This window comes from Pseudopipra pipra, chromosome 1 (genome assembly GCF_036250125.1).
Source record: "Pseudopipra pipra isolate bDixPip1 chromosome 1, bDixPip1.hap1, whole genome shotgun sequence".
NCBI lineage: Eukaryota > Metazoa > Chordata > Aves > Passeriformes > Pipridae > Pseudopipra > Pseudopipra pipra.
The window spans coordinates 8,163,054-8,183,120 of record NC_087549.1 but is presented as its reverse complement, the minus strand read 5'-3'; the positions used below and the strand labels follow the sequence as shown (position 1 = coordinate 8,183,120).

The following is a 20,067-nucleotide window of genomic DNA, read 5'->3' as shown; positions in this document are numbered from 1 at the left end:
ATGATGATAGTCTGATTTGAAATTGAGTGTAAGATATTTTGGTCAGTCCATTTGGGTTCCTTGTTGTAAACAATAATGTTGCAATAATTAGCATTATGCATTTCTAGTTTGGGGATTTTTGGGGGGTTTTTTTGTGGGGTTTGTTTTGGTTGTTTTTTTTTTTTTATTATTGGTGGAATTTGATTGGGTTTTTCAAATAAGCATTGAGTTACTGTAGAAGCATTAGCTAAATATTCATTCATGCTAGTTGGGTTAAGGCTGTAGATGTTACCATGGCATGGGAGACCAAGGGCCCACATACAGCAATACCCTGGTGTCTGGTGAAAGGCACCTCAAAGGAGAATGTAAGAGCTCTGCTGTCAGATAACTTTGTAATATCTGCTTTTGTGAAGCCTTCTCCTGACTTCTAATAAATAGACACTGAGTTGAGTATTGAAGCCAAACACTGGTCTTTTAGAAACAAGCTAGGTTTTTTGGATATGTCAGTATAAAATCCACTCTCTAACATTTCTCTTGGTAACTTAGGCTTCCTTTTTCTTACAAAAACGTAAGCTGCAGTATTTAGATAAATAAAATGCCAATTTAAACTTTTTTTTTGGTGATTATTTTGATGATAGCACAGTTCTTAATATCATATAATTTGATGGCAAAGGTGATTAGATTTTAATTTCAAATGCCATTTAGAGAGATCTTGAGGTTTCAGGCTTATTTTTGTTTTCATACGTTTTAAGACTTTCTTCTTAATCCATGAAAACTAAATTTTAATATATTAATAGCAAGATCTTGAGTCGTCCTTTCATGGATGTTAGGAGATATTTAGGAGAGTACAGCATATAATTATAGCACTCGAGTTGTAAATGTAATTCTGCTGTGGCTTTAGTGGCCCTCAATTTGTTTATTGCTCACCCCAGGACAAAGGTGGAGTGCCAAATATCTTTATGACAAAGACTGGCTAAACAATGGACACATGTGTGGATTATCATTTTTGAAAGAAAACTACTCTCATCTTAACGCCAAAAAGATTGTGTCAACACATCACCTACTGGCAGATGTTTATGGTGTCACTGAAATACTGCATGGGTTGCAGTTGAAGATCGGGATATTAAAGTAAGTATCAGTCCAAGGTTCATTTTCCAGCTGTAGATATTCAGGTAGCAGAGACTACCATTGTCCCATATACATTTTTCTCTCGCATTAGAATTCTTTCTTGTATAATAATTTAAGTAATTCAATTGCAAGATGTAGAATACCCTCAGCTTCAGTGGGAGTTAGGTGTTCAGTATCCAAGAAGATATGATGTACTGGGATAATTCGTGACTTTTTTTTTTGTCAATTTTATGTTTCAAGGGACGTTCTAGATTTATCTTAAATTGATGAGTGACCTACAAATACTTAGTGTTTGATGATGGTGCTTATCAGTAGCTGAGATCTAGCAAAATTGGATGTTTAATAGTTAAGTGCTGTAAGTGGTGCTCTCTGTAACTTGATTTTTTTCCTCCCCTTCATTGCAGAAATAAACATCACCCAGACCTTCATCTCTGGGCTTATTCAGGGAAGCGAAAAGAACAAGAACAAAGAACTGTTGGGGTAGAGAAAAAATTAGTAACTTTACAGGATGCTGTTAATCCAGCTGAAAGGACGTGTCATAGTCAAAACCATAAAGAGCCACCCAGTATACCCCCGAAGATGGAAGAAACATACATCACAAGTGAGCACAGTTACCAAAAACCACAGAGTTTTAGTCAAGACTACAAAGCAGTCACTGACCCTATGAGCTCAGATGATGAAGACACAAGTAGTTTTGAGGAAGATCAGGAATTTCACACAGAGAATAAAAACTGTTTACAATATTCTTTTAAAGATGGTGGCATGAGTGAGCAGGTAAGTATCCTCCTTCATCTGGGGAGTTTCTTAGTTGGGCCAGTATGTTCAATCTGATCAAGCTAAAGCATATACAAGTATTTAAAAGTGCAAGTCAACGTGTTCTATCAGATAAGTCAGCAGAAAGCACGAGAAGCAAAGTTGGAGCACTGAAATAGTTTCAGGTGATGTATATTCATTTCAAATGCAAAGTATGGTTGAAGTATTGCCTGTACTAAAACTTCTATACTCAATCCAGTGTTTTGAGAGGGGGAAAACCCCTTATGCTTAAAATGCAGGGTCTTGGAGCAGAACTTAAATGGTTTTTGCAAGGTGAGGAAAATGGGATACATTTCCATTTTTCTATCAGTTCTGTTATCTAATGTGGAGGGGTTTTTAGTAGTGTTTATTATGGTACTGTATTCTTCTTCAATAGCAACACTGTCTGGAATGGCTGTTCACAAGTAATAATTTACTGAGAAACTAATTTCACCTCATATGCAACTTCTTTTCTGTCTTTTATATTACATATTTCTTCTAATGAAATGTTTTACAGATTTTTAGCCAGTATTATATTTTGCTATTTAAACATCTCTCTCTCATTTTTACATTAACGGTTTGAATCCATTATTTGGTGGAAAAGGTCTGAAACTTGTTAGTCTGGTTTTAGTGAAGAGTTCTCTTTGAACAAAAAGCAAAGTGAAACAAACCTTTCTGTTTTCTACAATACCAACTGTGTGAAAATAAATCACCCAACTCATCCCCCTTTTGAAGTACTGTTTGTGGTGTGGAAGAAATGAGTAAGATTCACCTTTTTTTCCTTTGAATTTTAGTTTTAAATGTGGCATGTAAGCTATATAGTCTGAATGGGAAATTTTTGGCTCATTCTAGTTAGAAATAACTGTTTGTATGCTAAATCACAGGACTGTATTCAGTTTGTATAACAAGGAGATGTGCATCAGTGTTAAATACACTTTCCTTCCAACAGTAGCTTAAATTGTCATTGTAAACGTTATGAATACATTTAGAATTAAAAGAAAATATATGTGAGTAGTGAAACAATGTTTCCTTCAGAGACTCAAGCGTGTATCTAAAAAACTAGGTGCTTTCTGTTTTAAATCAAGAAGAGATCTGCTTAGGGTAGCGTCAATGTTTTTTCCTTTAGGACACCTTAATTCACCTTGTCAGTAGCCTTGACACTAAAATAAGTCCTTCTGTCTAAACGTGATAGGCATGGAAAACCTCTCCTTGGCATCTCCATGAACCTGTTATGACTTGCCTTAAAAGTGGCATTGAAGGGCCATTTTTTGATGATCTGACTTCTCTGTGAGGTGCCACCTTCACCTCTCCTTGTCAAAGTTTTAGTTAGGGCTTTGAATTCTCCTTTCTAGCATCCTGCAGAGCCTTGAATATTCTGGTTTTCCACACTGTTTTGTCTTAATCTGCAATTCTGTTGCATACCTTCTTTTCTCTTATAAACAGTGTTTGGATTGAGTGTTATCAAGTCCCTTTTTGGAATAGTATTTAGTTTCCTTGGTTTTGCTTTTGAAAGAATAAGCCTTCCCCACCTGAACCTTCGGTTTATTTCTTCTTCACAAACTGGATCCTGTACTCTGCTTCTCCTGCCATTGCTCCCTGATTGCCTGCATTGATCCCTGTTGGATTTTTTGTTTTTTTTTTTTTTCCCAAGGAGCATTTATTAACCATTTGAATAAATACAGAGGTCATTAGAAGGAAAAAAACGACTTTTTGATGTTATTTAGATGTTATTTAGCTTTGAATTTTTTTCTGACTCACTGGACGCATCTGAAAGATGATTTTGGATTTAGAATTATGGACTTGGGCCCTTATACAGCAAGGGAAAAATGTCATTCTTGAGGGTTTAGAGAGGGTCTGAAAATTGTAAGGAATAGAGCTTTTCTTATTTATGTTGGAAATATCTTCTATAAGATTAATAGCAATTTGAATACTCAAAACACTGTGGAGGCAAACCTGATATCTTGAGAGAAGAGACATTTTATCTGAAAGGTGTGAGAGTTTTGAGGTTTTTATGTCTTTTAAAATCTAGCTTTAATACATAACTTTAACTCCTTTAATGAACATTGTGAGTATTAGCAATACTTGTCCCCCACAACTTGCTGATAAAGCTGCCAGCAGGTCAGTCTAAGTTTTATTTGTTTTGGGTTTTTTTTAATTGATTTTAAGTCTTAAAAAGAAAGTTGGTAGGTTTTTTTGCTTGAGTAGTAACTTAAAATCCGTCAGTCCCTATTTTCTTTTTCTCCTTCTTGACTGGAGGAAGAAATATTTTGATAACAGACTTAACACCATTCTTTTCTTATGTGATGTAGAAAATTAGGTGAGCTCTTCAGAGAAGTATATTAATACAATAAAATTCACTCCTTGCTCTGGCATTTGCCATGAACTGACACTGTGTGAGCACATGTATCCAGCATTCTAGTTCTTCAAATAGAATCTTCAGTAGTGAAAGAACTTCATTGGATATGAAATCATAGTGGATATAAAATGGAAACTGTTAATTCTGCTAATTAATGAAGATGCCGAATATTTTAACTCGTTAAATCTGGTATGCTTCCTTCCAGTAGCTGAACATCAAATACAGAAAGATTAGGAGCTTTTGTATTATCTGAGTTGCTGTGAAGATACTAATTATTTCAAAGAAGTCAGTATTCCTCAGATACTGTGTTTGCATAACCCTGTGTGTTACTGTAACTGTCCCCAAACATGTTCAGTTCTGTCCCAGAGCAGGTAGGAGGAGAAGTATTTTGTCTTAATCAGCAAATAGAGCAGGTTGCCCAGAGAGGTTGTGGAGTCACTCCCTCACTGGTGATATTCCAGAACCACCTGGACACAATCCTGTGCCATGTGCTCTAGGGTGACCCTGCTTGAGCAGGCAGGTTGGACCAGATGACACACTGTGATCCCTTCCGACCTGATGCATTCTGTGATTCTGTGAATGAAAATGGCCAGCTTATTCGTGCCAGAAAAGGACTGTCGACCTCTTAGATACTACTGCATTTTAGGAAGTTTTCCTTCATGGAAACAAACTGTAGGATTTGCACATTTTTGGTGACAGTAGACCCAGACAGTTCAGCATGTCATGATTTAAGTTGCTGTTTATATAAGAAGGGTGCAGAAGTGCAGTCTATCTTACTGCATTAAACAAAGTGCTTGAGCTGGTAAACTTTAGCATTAGGGAAATGAGGCAGGAGTTGTATTTGGTCATTTGTATGGAATTTGCATTTTCTTTTGTTTAGTCTATTGATGTGTCATGCTATGTGGCTTTTTGAGTATGCTTTTTGTCATGTAGGCAGAAGTACAGTTCTAAGCCGACCTAGTTTATCATGTGACTTAAATGTTGAAATCAACACCAGAAATTAAAACAAAGAAAAAAACCATCTTAAACGGCAATTTTTTTTTCTTTCTGTTGCTCCCATGAAGAAGAATTCTGCTGAAGGAAACACAGTGTTTGTTTGTAATGAAAGAAAAGGCTCAGAAGAACAAGTGGACACACATCTTCAATGGCAGCTAAATCTCCTTACCCACATAGAGAATGTACAGAACGAAGTCACCAGCAGAATGGACCTGATTGAAAAAGAAGTTGATGGTAACTGCATTGCCAGATAATTGTTAATGCACCTGTAACATCTGCCATAGCCAATATATTCAAGGGGATCTGAGACACTGAGGATGGATTTTTAAGTATTGTGTTCAAACTTGGGTCCCAGGATTATAAACAGAACTCGTACCCTTGATCCCCTCACCCCCGTCCATAAGTTTTTAGTGCCCAATAAAGTAGCTTAAGCACTTTATTGTGTTCAGAACCCCTCAGAGCTCAAAGCTTGTGATATTTGACAGACTTCAGAAAGCTTAGATAACTTATCTAGTCTTTGTCAGATGTGGATCATGTAGTTGACGAATTTTTCCATGTCCGAAGTGGTTTTTGCATGATTGTTCTACTAGTCGACAATATTTAGGAAAAAACCCAGATGTGTTCATTTCAGCCTTTAAGTTTGGTTTGGTATATATGAGTAAACAGCTCGTTTCATGACGACAATTCAGTCTTCATGAGAACTTGAATGAAATTATAGTGTAGAAGAATATTACAGCACTTAAGTTTCTATAACTTGCCTGTCATGGAAATCAGGAATGCTAGGAGCTTGTAGTCTAATCATAGGAGTCCTTAATTTTCTTTTGACAAACAAAGTTGTCTTATTTCTGTTTGCAGTTTTACTTCCAATATTCCTGCTTTTACTCAGCAGTATTTCTAAGCTAACAGGGTTGACCTTTCCCCTGCTCTGTTTCTACAAGCATAGAAATTCCTTGAAAACATTTGTTGAAGGTTGGACAACCATTCTGTAATCTGGACCTTGACCACAGGAGCTTGTTACAGTGGCACAAGCAAGCCCTGCATTTAAGGGTTGCATTTTCTATTACAGAACTGTCATAGATAGAAGATTGTGAACGAAAGTTGCTTTTATTTGTGTAGATGGTAAATTGTAAGCCAAGAGTATAAGTTACTCCCAGGTACCTTTTTATAGTAACAATCAAATCTGAAGATATGTTTGGATTGTTTAAAATAAACAGGGAATTAGTTGATGTTTCCCTAGTAAAAGTTTTTTCAGTGAAATAAATATCACACCCTTGGTGTATTTTTCCCTTGATACAAAAGACAGAGAGTAAGAAAGAAAAGTTTAATTTTTATGGAAACTGTAAGAAAGAAAAGTTTAATTTTTATGGAAACTGTTTCTTGAAGACTTATTCTAATCAATTTCTTCTTTTCCTTCTGTAGTTTTAGAAAGCTGGCTTGATTTCACTGGAGAACTGGAACCACCAGATCCTCTGGCAAGATTGCCTCAGCTCAAGCGGCGTATCAAACAGCTCTTAATTGACATGGGGAAAGTACAACAAATAGCAACGCTTTGCTCTGTATGACAAAAGGAAGAATAAAGAAATAAAAATAGGTTCTTTACAGTGAATTTTCTTACTAGCCACAAGACTGACAGGAAGACAGCGAAAAGCTGAGCATTTATCTGGTTCTTTGCTGATTACATTAATAGTCTGAAGCTTTAGAAAGAGGAGAGGAAGTTTAGAGTCAGGGATCTGTTATATTGAAAAAAATTAAAATTTTCAATGGTGTATGATATACTGAGAAATATCAATGTCTCAGGATTTCAATGTGTTAAACAAGTAAATCCCTGTATACAAGAAAGTTGAACAAAGAAAAACTCTGCAAAGAGCTACTATTTTTAAACCTTTGGCAAACATTTCTAAATTAGCAGAATTCAGCTGACTAAAAATTCAATCCTCTTATCTTACTAGTGAAAGATAGACACAGAGAGATCTCTATTCTCTCTACAAGGAAAGTTTTTAGATTATTTTCTTCTCATGAGGTTCAGGAAGATGAACATACTAGCTTTGATTTTTGAAAGAAATTACTTATCATGGTTTCCTTTTGAAAATATTTTTTTACATAGAAATCCCTAGAACAGCACCCCTAGGCTCCTTTAAAACATAAGTGGCAAATACTGGTCAGATGTGCCAAATGATATTAAAACCACTGGAATGAGAGTTCGATTATGACTTACGTGAAGGTTTTTTTCCAAAGTCCTACTCGGTGCCAGCAATCCATCCAAAATTGTATCTAGTTTATATTTTTTTATGTTCTACTGCAGTATTCAGGAGTTGAGGTACAGATTTTGTCCTGGGTAGCTCTGTTCTGGTATTGGCCCTCTGAAAACTTCACCATCCTCAGCTGGGATGAGGAATGACGAGAGCAGCAAAACTGTCTGTGGCTGTGAAAATTCTAAACCACTGGAGAAAATATCACAAGATACCTTATCCAAGATGTTTTTTTATAAAATCTTTCAGCTTCAGTAAACGAAATGTCATGAAACCAAAGGCAGCCTACTTGCTCTGTTAGCTCGTGCTGGATTTTGAGCCCAGGACTTTTCCTGTGGTTATAAGTTGCCGCTGGATCCAGTGCTACTTACACGTCTGTATGTGTATGTATGTGTGGACAGACACACATGTACATATATACATACTATATACATTTCTATCTACACATGTCTAGTTTTAGTACAATAGACTAAAAGAACTGGTGGTTCATGTTACCTTTTAACAAGCAGTTTCTAAAATTGAAAATAATGTATGTACAGGTTTTGAAATTTGTAAAATATGACTGTTAAAAGGAGGCTATTTAACTGAGGACATTAAGATACTTGAACATTTTATGCCTCACATCTGTTTATCAGTTCTAGTTATCTGTATAAATGCATTTTAGAACCGATAGACAGTAAACTTGAATTTACCTTTTGATAAGAGTACAAGCCACTGTACATTCAAAAATTATTTAAATTTGCAAACACACTGTTCTATATGTAAGGTACTGTATGTAAAACTGTTTATTAAAACTATTCTGCATATTCTACATTTTCCACTTTTCTTCCTGATCTACATATAAATGTAAAAAAGAAATGATTGTTATTATGTACAGACCATCAAAAAATCTTGGAATGCCTTTTAAGGATACATACTATTGAAAAATGTGCCAAAGATGGATTATCTGGGAAAGACTTTGCAACCATTGCATTGAACTTTCATGATAAAACCATTATTGAGAAAGAAAACAGCGTGACTGGTTCATTGCTAAAATAAACCTACCCTGACCTTTCCTGTTTGTCTATCATATCTGAAGTGAGTTATCACTCCTGATGGCCAAAGCAAAATGTAAATCTCTATTACAGAATGGTTGCTATTTAAAAAATCTTCCCACATCAAGCTTGTAGGAGACATCACAGGGCTGCGTGGTAACATGGAAATATGGAACGGTTGGCAACTCCATATTGCAGAAGGAACATAAGAGCTGAGGAGCTGTTGATGTTTCATAGCAACTGTTAATAAATAAAATAACTCTGTGTTATATAGTTGATGCTTAAATAACTGCTTCAAACAATATGAATAATTGAGTGACCTACTTGCTTTTGGATATGTGAGACTTTTTATATACTATTCACTTGCTGCATATCCTTGAATGTGGTACTGTGTGTACTGTATAAGAGAAGTGTAAATCCAGATGAGTTACTTTGAAACAAAGTGGAGTGTATTTACAGAATTTATACAGCATACACTGTAGCACTATTATGCAATGTGTGTGCACGCATGTGATGTAATATAATTGTAAATGTTACTGAAGGTGGAGGTGGACTTAGATTTCAGTGGATAGGACAGAGGTTTTACTTTTAGTGCAAAGATGGAGGATTAGTATCCTGAAAAGGAAGTACTAAGGTTGAAGTTGAAGTTGCACTTGCAGCTTTAATGTGTCTTCTGTTTGTATGTGTAATGGCCTCTTAATTTACATGAATATGTAATTTTATCCCTCAAGATCCTGCCTTGTTCAGGATGGACTGTGCTTACAAAAACAATCTGTTCAGTATTTTTTTAATCTTCATTGTGTAGTCATGTATTGTAAAAATTTCTGCAAGCATTCATATCTTCTAGGAAATACAATCTCAGTGTCCATATGGACCATGCTGTGATACATCGTGTACTGCTCAAATGCTTCACAAACTTGTCTGAGTTTGCTTTCTCAAGTTGTGGTGCTGGTCTGTAACATGTGAACTTTAGTTTTTGGCCCCTGTTTCTCAAGTGTTCAGAGGTTTGGGATGCTTTTGAGGTTTTTTTCTTTCAAACACTTACAAGTCAAGTGCCATAAAAATGCTAAGTGTTTTGCACAAAATGTAACCTATAGTTGATTGCTTTTCTTGTGTGCCAGTCAACCCTGATGTGATCTGGCTCTTACCAGTATTTCTTCCTAGTTGGCCTTATCAAGAGAATCTTTTTCCTGTAGGCATCATTTTCCATCGGTCTTCCTGCCTCCTCCTAAATAAGCCAGGGACCTACGTGCAGTCTTTTTGTGGCATTTTTTTCGAGGTATGAGTTGCAACTGTGCTGTTTGCTGGAGAGGGCATACCCTCTCTGTGGCAAAAATAGTACGTGGCAGTGTAAGGACTGTTTTATATACGTCCACAGAGAGGTAAAATGTTTAAATTTACAGCCCTCTTTGACTGAATAGAAGTCCTAAATAGTAACAGACGAAAGGGAAAAGCCATTGTACAGAAGCCTCTTGTGATTTCACAGGGCTAAGTGGCAAAATTGTGGAGCCCTTGAATGCCCAGCTTCTTGTCTGAGGATTTGTGTTTTTTGGGGGTTTTTGTTTTTTTTTTCTTTAATGGAGTTATTGAGGTGATTTGTTTCAAAGCCTGCTCCTACCTGTGACCAAACTGTAGGCATCTGCATCAGGAACTGTGTGTTTTAATTGCAGTCACTAACGAAACATAGTCTTGGTAGTGTAATCTGGGACAACATGATGGGGCTGCCACATTCTGGTTGCAAAACTGAGGTACTTCAGGTCATATGGCAGGGAATGGATTGGAAGATGCTTCCTGCTAACCTTTTCTTGGGTAGCTGTAAGTTGAGTAGTGCCCATATTTTGGATATTCTGGCCTTAGGTGCACAGATCTTTGTTTAGCTGTGGAGTGATTTACAGCAGCAGAAGCCTGTCAACCTCTTTCAAAGAGACAAAGAAGGTGGGTTGCAATTTTCTGATAGATTTCTCGTATTTGCTGGGTGGCAGAGAATTGAGACAGTTCTTCCATGGGTGGAGTTTTCTTGTACATCCACCTGTCTCTCTTAATTTTGTCTCTGAGCTTCTGCATGTGCTTCTCATCTGCTTGTTCTGCAGATTGCATCTGTTCCTCTTGTTCTTCAGCTTTCTGCGTCTGACTTCTGTGGTGCCTGGAGGGCTTCATTCCTCTGTTCTCATGCCCAGTTCCTCTGCCTACTGTGGGAAGCAGTCATGGGGAGGGGTCTCCTCTACTGTTCTGTCCTCAGCCTCCAGTGTTTCCTAGGACTTGTGTGTACCTAGGAGTGTGTGTACCATGATCAAAATCTCAGCTGTTTCTGCTGCCTTCCTTAAATAAGCCTCTTCTATCTTGTGCAAGTGCTGATCTCCCTCTGCTCCCATCTGGCTTCTAACTAGACTTGAATTGATATTACAGCAAAACCCCTCTGGCACTGTTGGGCTCCAGCACTCCTTACCAAACTGAGGGTTAGGATGTAAAGGAGTCGTTTGAACATTACAGTAGAATTATAGAATAATTTTGATGTTTGCAGACCACAGCATTTTTCCTTTGTATATGAAGGGAAACTGCAACCCTTTTTCTTCACTGGAACTTTAAAAGGCACAAAACAGATCCTGAACTGAACTGGAGCTTGATGTAAAAATCAACAAGTAGAGGGTGGGAAGGATTCTGGAGGCAGGGGCTTCATAGCCAGAAGAGCAGTCAGGCCCTCCTGACTGCCTTGCCCTGTTAGTGGCTCTGTGGAGGTGCTGATGTGTAAGGGGGGATGTGTGCGGTGATGCCATCCACTTGTAAACAGGATGGTTTAGAACACTGGAACTGTAGGTTTTCTCGCTGCTGCTTTAAAATGTTGCAGTATATGAACCTTAATTTTTGAGTGCTTATTGAAGTCAGAGGCTTAATGACTTTTGAAATGCCCATTGCTATTCTCACATTTTATTAGCTGACCATCTTTTTCTGTTGTACTGATTCCATATGGCTTTAGGTGAGCATTTTGCAGAGGCCATTTGAAATGCTTCATTAATGGTTTCTGTTGTACTTTGTTATGTCCTGGGCACTGGGTGTGTGGGGGGGTCTGTCTTTAGCAATAAATATTATACACTATGTGTATATCTGTTTATATATGGAAAACAAATACAGAGCATGTAACGATGGTGAAAATACACTGCACGGAGTGCAGATTGTGCATTTGGCAGCCATTCTGCACCAGCCTGAACGACTCATGAAAAATTGGAGACCATGGGGAGAAAATGAACTAGCGTGAAAAGAATCATTCAGGACTGAATTTCCCTTTCCATACACACTTGTCCTGTGTGTAAGCAGTGGATAAGCCAGCCCTACTCTGTGGGTTGGATAACTAAAGCTAGTTCAGTTGCTGTTTGCTTCAAACAGCAGCCTTCCTTAAAACTGGCTGGAGCCTCCTCTGTTCAGCTGTAGCTCGTTCATCAGTGTATTGTCACTAAACACTCTGAGAGAGGCAGCACTGCACTATGATTAAATCTTCTATGAGAGAAGCAAAATACTTCTGTGATTTGTTTTTTATAATAGCAATAATGTTGACTGCATTCTAATAACTCACAATAAAGGTCTGTTGAGATTGTTATGTGCCTGGGCTCCCATTCCATGGACTTGACTTTTGGAGAGCTAGTGGTTGTTTGAATATGTTTTAAAGCATTCAGGAATCTTCAGTTGCATGTTTAGCCTTTAGTCCATAACTTATGTGCAGTCATTGATACTCATTTGTCTACATTGCAAAGCTTTAAATGTATTTTAGCCTGTAGGCAAATTATACAGTCAGTAAATTATTTTTACAGTACTGAATTAATTACTGTGTAGCTAAGTAAGTGGAAGATTTTTCTATTCCTGAACTGCTTTGGTGTTTAACAATTTCAAGGTTTGCGTTTTGCAATGCACTGGCTTCTTAAAAAACAATGTCTTTTCAGCATGTTCACAGTGATGGCATCTCTTCTTGTGGGCCTTCTAAGGGTGTTTTGTGCCTTTGTACAGTGTCATTTACAAAGTAACTTCAATTTGCTTTTAATGATTTATTTTAATATTGCCCGCAAGCTGTTCCGCACTCTGCTGTGGTAGAAAATAAATAAGCCAACAGTGATAAGAAGGTTCTTCTCTTAGACATCCTGTGGACCAGGGCACAAATGGCAAGCAGCAGATGAATGAAATTGGACAGAATCTCAGTGAGTTACTGATACAGAAAAATTGTTCTGTTGTTCACATTAAAAAAAGATATGATCGTAAATGTAGCCAACTTGAAAATTTTAATTCTGAAACATTTTAATCATTGTTTAAGGGACCCTCCCAAAATGGTCTCTCAAATTTAAGGTGCAAGGCCAAATTCAGATCTTGGAGCAATACACCAAAACGCTTTTTTTTTTTAATTAGCAGAGTTTTTAAAGATGAGGTTTCCTGAGTCAGGCCAACCATCTGGTCAGCCCAGTGTCTTATGTGCAGTAGAAACAATGTCATATCTGTACAAATTGGCCTTTCCCTAAATAAATCTTTCACTTCTGTTAAACTGAGGTTTCCCTTACCAAAATTTTTATGAAGTCCCATCAGTTTAAACACTCCCTGACAGGCTTGTGCTCCTTAATCCATCTTTTTTCATTGGTGGCTTACTGAATTCACACCTTTATTGTGTGGCAGGGATTGTGTTTGTCCTTGAACTTCTTTTCTGACTCCATTGGCTCTATATCATTGCCTTCAGTTCAGAGAAGGTTAATTGTTGCATTATTGAAAAGACCCAAAGTAGTTTTGTCCCATCAACACTCAGAGTTTGGCACCCTGTTACTGCCCTTGTGTGACTGGTGGTGACTTTTCTCACTGCATCAGCTTGTGTTTGTCAAACATTCAGTTGATTCAAGGTGCAAATCCTTTGTGTCACTGCAGGTTGCAAATCTGGCTCCTGCTTGGGATTTCAAGCCAACTTGCATCCTAGTTGTTGTGAAAATAAATATTTTTCTACTTTGAATCACTGTGGTACTATTTGATAGAGGACAATTGTATTATCTTCAATGAGTAAGATTTTACCTGGCCTAGAAATGGTTGATTTCTCCAGGGACAAATGCAAATTCAAATGTTCTTATGTGGGCTTCTTTAGGTTCTTCTGTCACCAAAGGCATTTTTCTCCTATGCTAAATTATAATTAAAAACAATTGACAAGTCCTGTACCCACTTTTCTGATCTAGCCAAGTTTAGCATGGAAGTTATTGGAACTTCCCCATTCTTTCAATTTGAAGAATATGTCATGTATAAAGTGACTGAAAGGTGTATTATCTGAGGCTGTCATCCTGTCATCTTTTAATTTTGCATCACATGAGGACTTTAATCAGAGATGATAAAGATAAGTGCTTCACAAGGTCTTGGAAAGAAATGTACTGACTGTAAACCTTAGTTGTCTATCTGTAAGTGTAAGAAATGGTCTTAGTCTTGTTTTTACATAGTTTTCCTAAAATGTGTGAGAGAACTATCTGATATTGGTGCTTTATTTAACACAGAACAATTTATTATTTTTAAATAAATGAACTGATTGATATGGGCATGATTTCACAGTGTTTTCAGTTCTTAAAATTTTTTGCTTCCAATTTGCTGCCTCATTCAAGAGGCTCCCTCAAGTTTTCTTAAGCTAAGGTTGACTTCTCAGGCTCAAGTTTTATTTGGGTAAGAGTAACTTTTTTGTGTCTATAGATGTCTGTGTATTCATATACAGGAATCATTTATCCTTGGGCTTTTTGACATGTAAAAACTGCAGTTGCACAGACCATCTCTTCTGCAAAGAAAGTGTATGCAAAACTGGAACAACGAATAAATGTCTGCTTCTCCCTTGAGGTTTGTGATTTCAGTGTCTCCTCTCACTGACCTTTGTCTTTCCCCCAGCAGTTCTAGTTTGTAGTAGCTTTTGCCAATGTGTGCTGTAGCTTTTCCCTCATTTCCAGCACTAGAGCAATGATTTTGAAGACATGATAGTTCTAAGGCTTAATGGTCTCGGGGACTTTTTTTGCTTACTCCTTTTCTGCCCTTCATTGGTGAGCTAATTTAAGATACTATTCCTTTTTTTCTCAGATGCTAAAAATAGAGGTAAATTCCATTTTCCCTTCACTGAAGGTCATGCAAAGCTTTTCTTGGTTTGTATTTGTTCAGCCACAGACAAGTGCCTCTTTTTCTCTGATGAATGTGAATTGCACATATTGCTCTGTAAACAAATTTTTTTTCGTTTTTAATCCATGGGCTATTACATCCCCTTGAACGTGCATGTACCAAGATGCCCACCTTGGTTTGACGCACATCTAGAAGTGGTTTAAGGGATGCAAATTGCCAAAATTCCTTTTCTTACTTTGTTTTTTTAAGAGGTTTCTGAGACTTGGTGGTTCTGCCTAACTCAGAGGTTGTTTTCTGAGTGTTTCAGAAGGAAATAAAAGTCATCTTGGGAACCTACACTATTCAGATATTGTGAATTTGTGCTTCTTTCTGTTAGTAATAGCTCTTTGATACCTTCCTGGCTTCCTGTCTGCCTTAATCCATTATCAGCCTTTTGTAGCAAAGAATAAAGGAGGAAAGTGAGTAGTGACCTTAATAAGCTTGCTTCTCTCCCCTTTTGCTGTGCAAGGAACCTGAATAACACTTTTCTAATAACTTTAGAAAATTGGATTGAATCAGTATCACACACCCAACACACTCTGGTTGTGTGTTCCATTGTGGTGCCTGTAAGCACAGTTCCTGCTGCCCCTGGAGAGCCTGTGTCACTGGGCTGGACTGTTTCCGGTTGCTTCCGTGTGTCTGCCCCACTGCATGGGGGTCAGACATGAACCTGATGCTCTTGAAGCACCCTTGAGTCAGAAATATATGTCATGGTCAAACTTTACTTCCTTCCTGATTTAACCACCCTAATCTTAATAATGGCTATTTCAACAGATTGCTTTGCTCTGCATGTATTTCCCCTACAAATGCTGTGCTAATCCAGAAATTCAGTTTCTGTCTGTTCCTGCTCAGTCAGGGCTGTTACAGGATTTGTTGTCTTTATGCCTCTAAAGGTTGCCATTTTGTGATCTGTCATCTGCATTGGCCATGTTCTTCATCTTTTCTCAGCTTGATCTTCTGACAAACTATTGACTTTTCTCAAGTCAAGAGTAGGTTGCTTGAAAGTAAATTCCAAATATAGTCCCACTCATTTTTAAAAGCCTAGTCATGCTAAATCAAACTCGTGCTGCTGTTTGAGATCATATTTACCGTGTACATCAAATCCCATGGCATGGCAGTGGTCTACGGCCCACACAGGAGGATGCTTGGATCACTCTTAGTACAGTGTTGGTCTGGAGGAGAGTGTCAGTAGATAGAGTTATTTCTAGACTGTCTAGTACCCATGAATCACAAACAAGAGTGCTGCTTTCACTTTTTATTGAAATCCACCCAAATCCAACTTCAAATATGTACTGTTATTATTTACCTAATTATTTTGGGCTTATTTGTCCAACCACCTTTGTACAAGTGAGGGTCGGTTCTCATTATTCCTGGTGCAACTAAATGCTGACTCATAAGAGGTGGACAATTAAGAAGTGATACTCTGGAACCAAGGAAATAATATTTCTGACATATTTTAGGTTGAGGATCTTGCATGCAATTAGTATCAAAAAGCTTGGCTTAACAAGCTTTATGGTCATATAGATGTTATAGCTGGAGAATAGCCCAAGAAGCAAAGCTGCTTCTGTCAGATTCTTGACTGTGTTAAAGTGCATGGTGCAAATGAGAGTAAAGGCCAAAGACTGAATGTGGTTGACTCTGACCCTCAATTCACTTCAGTCAATGGAGCTGCATCCATCCTGTTTTTCACTTAATAAATAACCACATTATGAATTCTATTTACTCCTAATGCTGCAGCACTCGCAGGCCTAACTCTCACCTGTCCCTCAGCAGGCTCAGGCTCTCTGGGAATGCAAAAAGGTGCACTTCTAATAGTGAGAACAGATACTGTTTGCGCCCCAGTGCAGGTGAGAGCCAGAGCTCTGCCTGGGGTCGTGTCAATGTGCTCAATTTGCTTGTTGATGTAACTGAGTCCCCCCCTGCCACCTGCTGTGCCTGCTGCCACTTGTTCTCCTCTCCACTGACCGGGCTCAGTCGTGCTCCCTGGAGCGGGGATGAGAACTGGCTGAGGAGAACCACGAGGGCAGTTCCAGGTGAACGAGCCTCTTGCAGTTTTCTCAGAAGCATCGTGTGCGTCACTCACCCAATTTTATGCCCAGTCTACTAGCACTTAAGTGAACCCATCCATGTGGTGGTTGCTATAAAAAGGCAGGTGAAGGCCACACGGGGTGCACAGGGCTGCCTCCCTGACAGAAGGCATGGAGCAATCCCGTCGCGAGATGGGATCCATCCCATTTTACGCCCTTCTTTGCTGCTTTACTAGCATAGTAACAGCCAATATATTTGGTAAGTACTCTTGTTCTTTTCTTCTGCCTGTGTGCAGTGGTGACTGTGGTCCTGTGATCTTTGTGCTGCTCTCTGTGTTTTTCTGATGACATATATGATTATCTTGACTCTCGCCTGCTGCAAACTTAGCTAGTTATTGTATGCTGTGCAAACTGAGTCTGGGCTCCAGGTTAAATACTAAACTATAAGGATCTTAAGTGGTCAGGCTTATCTGAGTTAGCACACCTGAATTTTGGGCGGAAAAAAAAGTTTTCTCAAGGAACAGACTGGGCTAGAGAAGGAGCTTGGGTAAGAAAAGCTGCAGACATGGTGCTGCAGATGTGGTGCTGCAGAGATGTGAAGGTCCTAAGATTACATCTTCTACCTGTGTGTGCCATCATCTAATTTTGGCTTGAACCTAAAGATACTGGGTAGCCTGAGTGCTGCACCCCCCTAGTTCTTTGGTCTGAGTTTGATAGTCCTGCACAACCAGCAATTTGAATCACTGAATTAGTCTTTTGACTCATATGTCTTGGTGGACCCTCTCCAGCACTGTACACAAGGATCTCCACACATCCCAGAGCAACTGGCTCAGAGTCATGTTTGAGGTGAAAATGGTGAGGTTTGCCTACGTGTAGTTGTCTGTGTATGAGATAATGTGAAATGTTACAGTTTCATGAAAATTTTCACATGGTCTTAAGGAGACACAGTAAAAACTCACAGAAACAGCTGTGTTTGAGAGGTCTTAGATGCACAGGAACCATCGGTGGCTGCAGAAGTTCCCTGAGCTGCAAATTTAATATTTGAAGGTGAAAAGTGTTGAGAATACTTATGATGTACTTGCACTACTGTGTGTGGTCACATTCAGAACAAATACTAGCTCAAGTGAACCTTTGGTCTAAATCACTGTACCTATGGGTTTGTTTGCAGTATTTTTATAAATAGTTAATGGATTTAAGAGCATGACACTAATCAGATTTTGAGGATGGGGAAAGTGTCAAATCAACTAATTTGTTCTGTGAAAAAGAACTTACTGAATTTCATCATTCTCCTAAAACAGCAGCAAATGCAGCTTTGAATGCATTAAGAACTGAGAAGTTTGCTAGGTGGCTTCAGTATTTGATCATGTACCCCAGTGAAAATTGAGAGTGCTCCTAATATGAATTAGTTTGACACTACTGCTAGACTGATTCTTCTTAGATTGTTCATGAGATTAAAAAGAAATATCTCTCGTTTTGGTGAAATAATGAGTGACTTCAATAAAGAATAATTACTCAGAAACTTTAATAGTGATATGTGTGGTTATGGCAAAGGGCTCTTTTGTGGTCACAGGCACAACTAAATCTACGTGCCCCAGGTACCAGTGCCAGTACAGAACAGAGCTGAGACAAACTAAACACAGGCCTGGGAAAGGGGTTCACGAGCATCTCCACCATGTGGTCATCCTGAAGCTGGCAGTTCAGCAAATTTTTTCAGTACCTCCCTCTAACTGTCCCACACAGAAATGCACGCAAGAAGCACTGGGGAAACAACCAGGGAGGACCCATGAACCTGGGATTGTTACCATGCAGTGCTGGCACTAACAGGGTAAGAACAGGTTTGTGATGAAATCACTCTTATATTTTTACCTTCTTGCTGCTTTCAGAGTATCAGACGGATTCCCAACCACTGCGTCCATGCGAACTTCAGAGGGAAAAGGCTTTTTCAGCAGGAGAAGCCTACGTTCCTCAGTGCTCAGAAGATGGCCAGTTCAGGTAATTCATCCCTGCTGTTAATCTGCTGTTATATGAGGTCACCTTTCATTGCTGATGGAAATTTGAGCCTGTTTTGAAGAGCCTCTCTATCAGTGGACTTGAGGATGATGAGTGCAGGAGACTTGAAGTGACTTCACTGAGCCATGTTGCAGATCCAGCCTCTCCTGAATGAATTCCCTGTTGCTGGAAATAATATCTAAGAAATAATCTCTAAGACTAGTCTTGGCAGCATTGTTTGCATGTTAAATACTTGGTGCAGGTTGCTGTGCAATGCAGCTGCTGTCATCCTACATGTGCTCGTAGGTGAATGTGTGTGCCAGCTGGCACAGCTCAACCAAGTTGACTGAGAAGTTACCCACTCTGCTGTAAGTGGCACAGTTGGGTTTCCTTCTAAAGGCAGTAAAGGAACAAAAAAGCATATGGAGAACAGTGATTTAGAGAGCAGTGTGTTGCTTGAAGGTGCAAGAAGCCAATAACTTAAAGCTGAGGCTGAGTACAGATTGTAATGTTCTCTACTATTATCTTGTTGCCTCTGGTGGCAACTTTGGCCATTCTAGATTTGACTTAGAAACTATCTCAAAATGTATGGTGAATCTCAGATAATGAGAATCAGGATTCTGTCCTACCTGTTTGCTTCCCTAATGACTTCAAATCACATATCTGCAATTCCTGAAGAATTCATAGAATTACTAAAATTAAGAGCTCCCACCGAGTAGAGTCACCAGAAACACGACCCTTGTTGATTCCCTTATTAGTGATGTTAAAGTACTTGAAGTTGTTTGGCTTGCTTTATAGTTTTGCGTCTGGTACTGACTGAGGACTCTGTCACTCACAAAATAAAAAATATTACTTGTGATCTCCTTCAGGACAGTCCAGTGCAGTAGGAATGGTCTCTCCTGTTGGTGTGTGGATGAGAATGGTGTTGAGGTACCTGGCAGCAGACAGAGTGGATATCCCATATCTTGTAAGTCACAAGTGTCTATTTCTGTTCAGATTGGGTAAAGAACTGTTTAAATCTGCATCTGAACTGCTGAAATGAAAAGTAAGTTAGCCCTAGACTTTGATGAACTCTAGTTTGTTATAATTTGCTGGGACTAGTGGAAGTTCAGGAGTTTCTTCAGGGCTAATCATGGAATCCTGATACACCTGGATGTCTGTATTTATGAAGGTCAGACTAAGGTAAATTGTGAATGAAAGATCAATTTAGTGTAATGGCTTTTGAATTAGAGAGCTTTAACCCCATCTGTGGTAGGTTTCTCTGTGCCAATTTTCATAACCTCAAGTTCATCAATGTTCTCACAACACCTGAGTGGCAGACTCAGAACTTGTAGTTCCAAAAAAACTCAGATGTTGTCTTAATAAATTAGTCAGTG

At 38.6% G+C, this 20,067-nt stretch overlaps 2 protein-coding genes across 8 annotated transcripts in view; both read left to right on the top strand.

Moving 5' to 3' along the window:
- The window catches only part of PHF20L1 (PHD finger protein 20 like 1), a 53,871-nt gene extending 41,745 nt beyond the window's left edge, over positions 1–12,126 (top strand). For 4 of the 7 annotated variants that reach the window (XM_064644416.1, XM_064644397.1, XM_064644426.1 and 1 more), the window contains 4 exons: positions 912–1,107; positions 1,512–1,881; positions 5,320–5,485; positions 6,671–12,126. In XM_064644416.1, the coding sequence (XP_064500486.1) occupies positions 912–1,107; positions 1,512–1,881; positions 5,320–5,485; positions 6,671–6,813 (875 nt within the window). In that variant the 3' untranslated portion in view covers positions 6,814–12,126. The remainder of the gene's footprint in view (positions 1–911; positions 1,108–1,511; positions 1,882–5,319; positions 5,486–6,670) is intronic. The other 3 variants (XM_064644445.1, XM_064644436.1, XM_064644408.1) reach the window with 1 other exon arrangement.
- Positions 12,127–12,229: 103 nt separating this feature from the next.
- Positions 12,230–20,067, top strand: part of TG (thyroglobulin) — a 151,678-nt gene continuing 143,840 nt past the window's right edge. Inside the window, exons 1-3 of the mRNA XM_064644475.1 lie at positions 12,230–16,961; positions 18,586–18,694; positions 19,561–19,658. Of these exons, the coding sequence (XP_064500545.1) occupies positions 16,874–16,961; positions 18,586–18,694; positions 19,561–19,658 (295 nt within the window). The 5' untranslated portion in view covers positions 12,230–16,873. The remainder of the gene's footprint in view (positions 16,962–18,585; positions 18,695–19,560; positions 19,659–20,067) is intronic.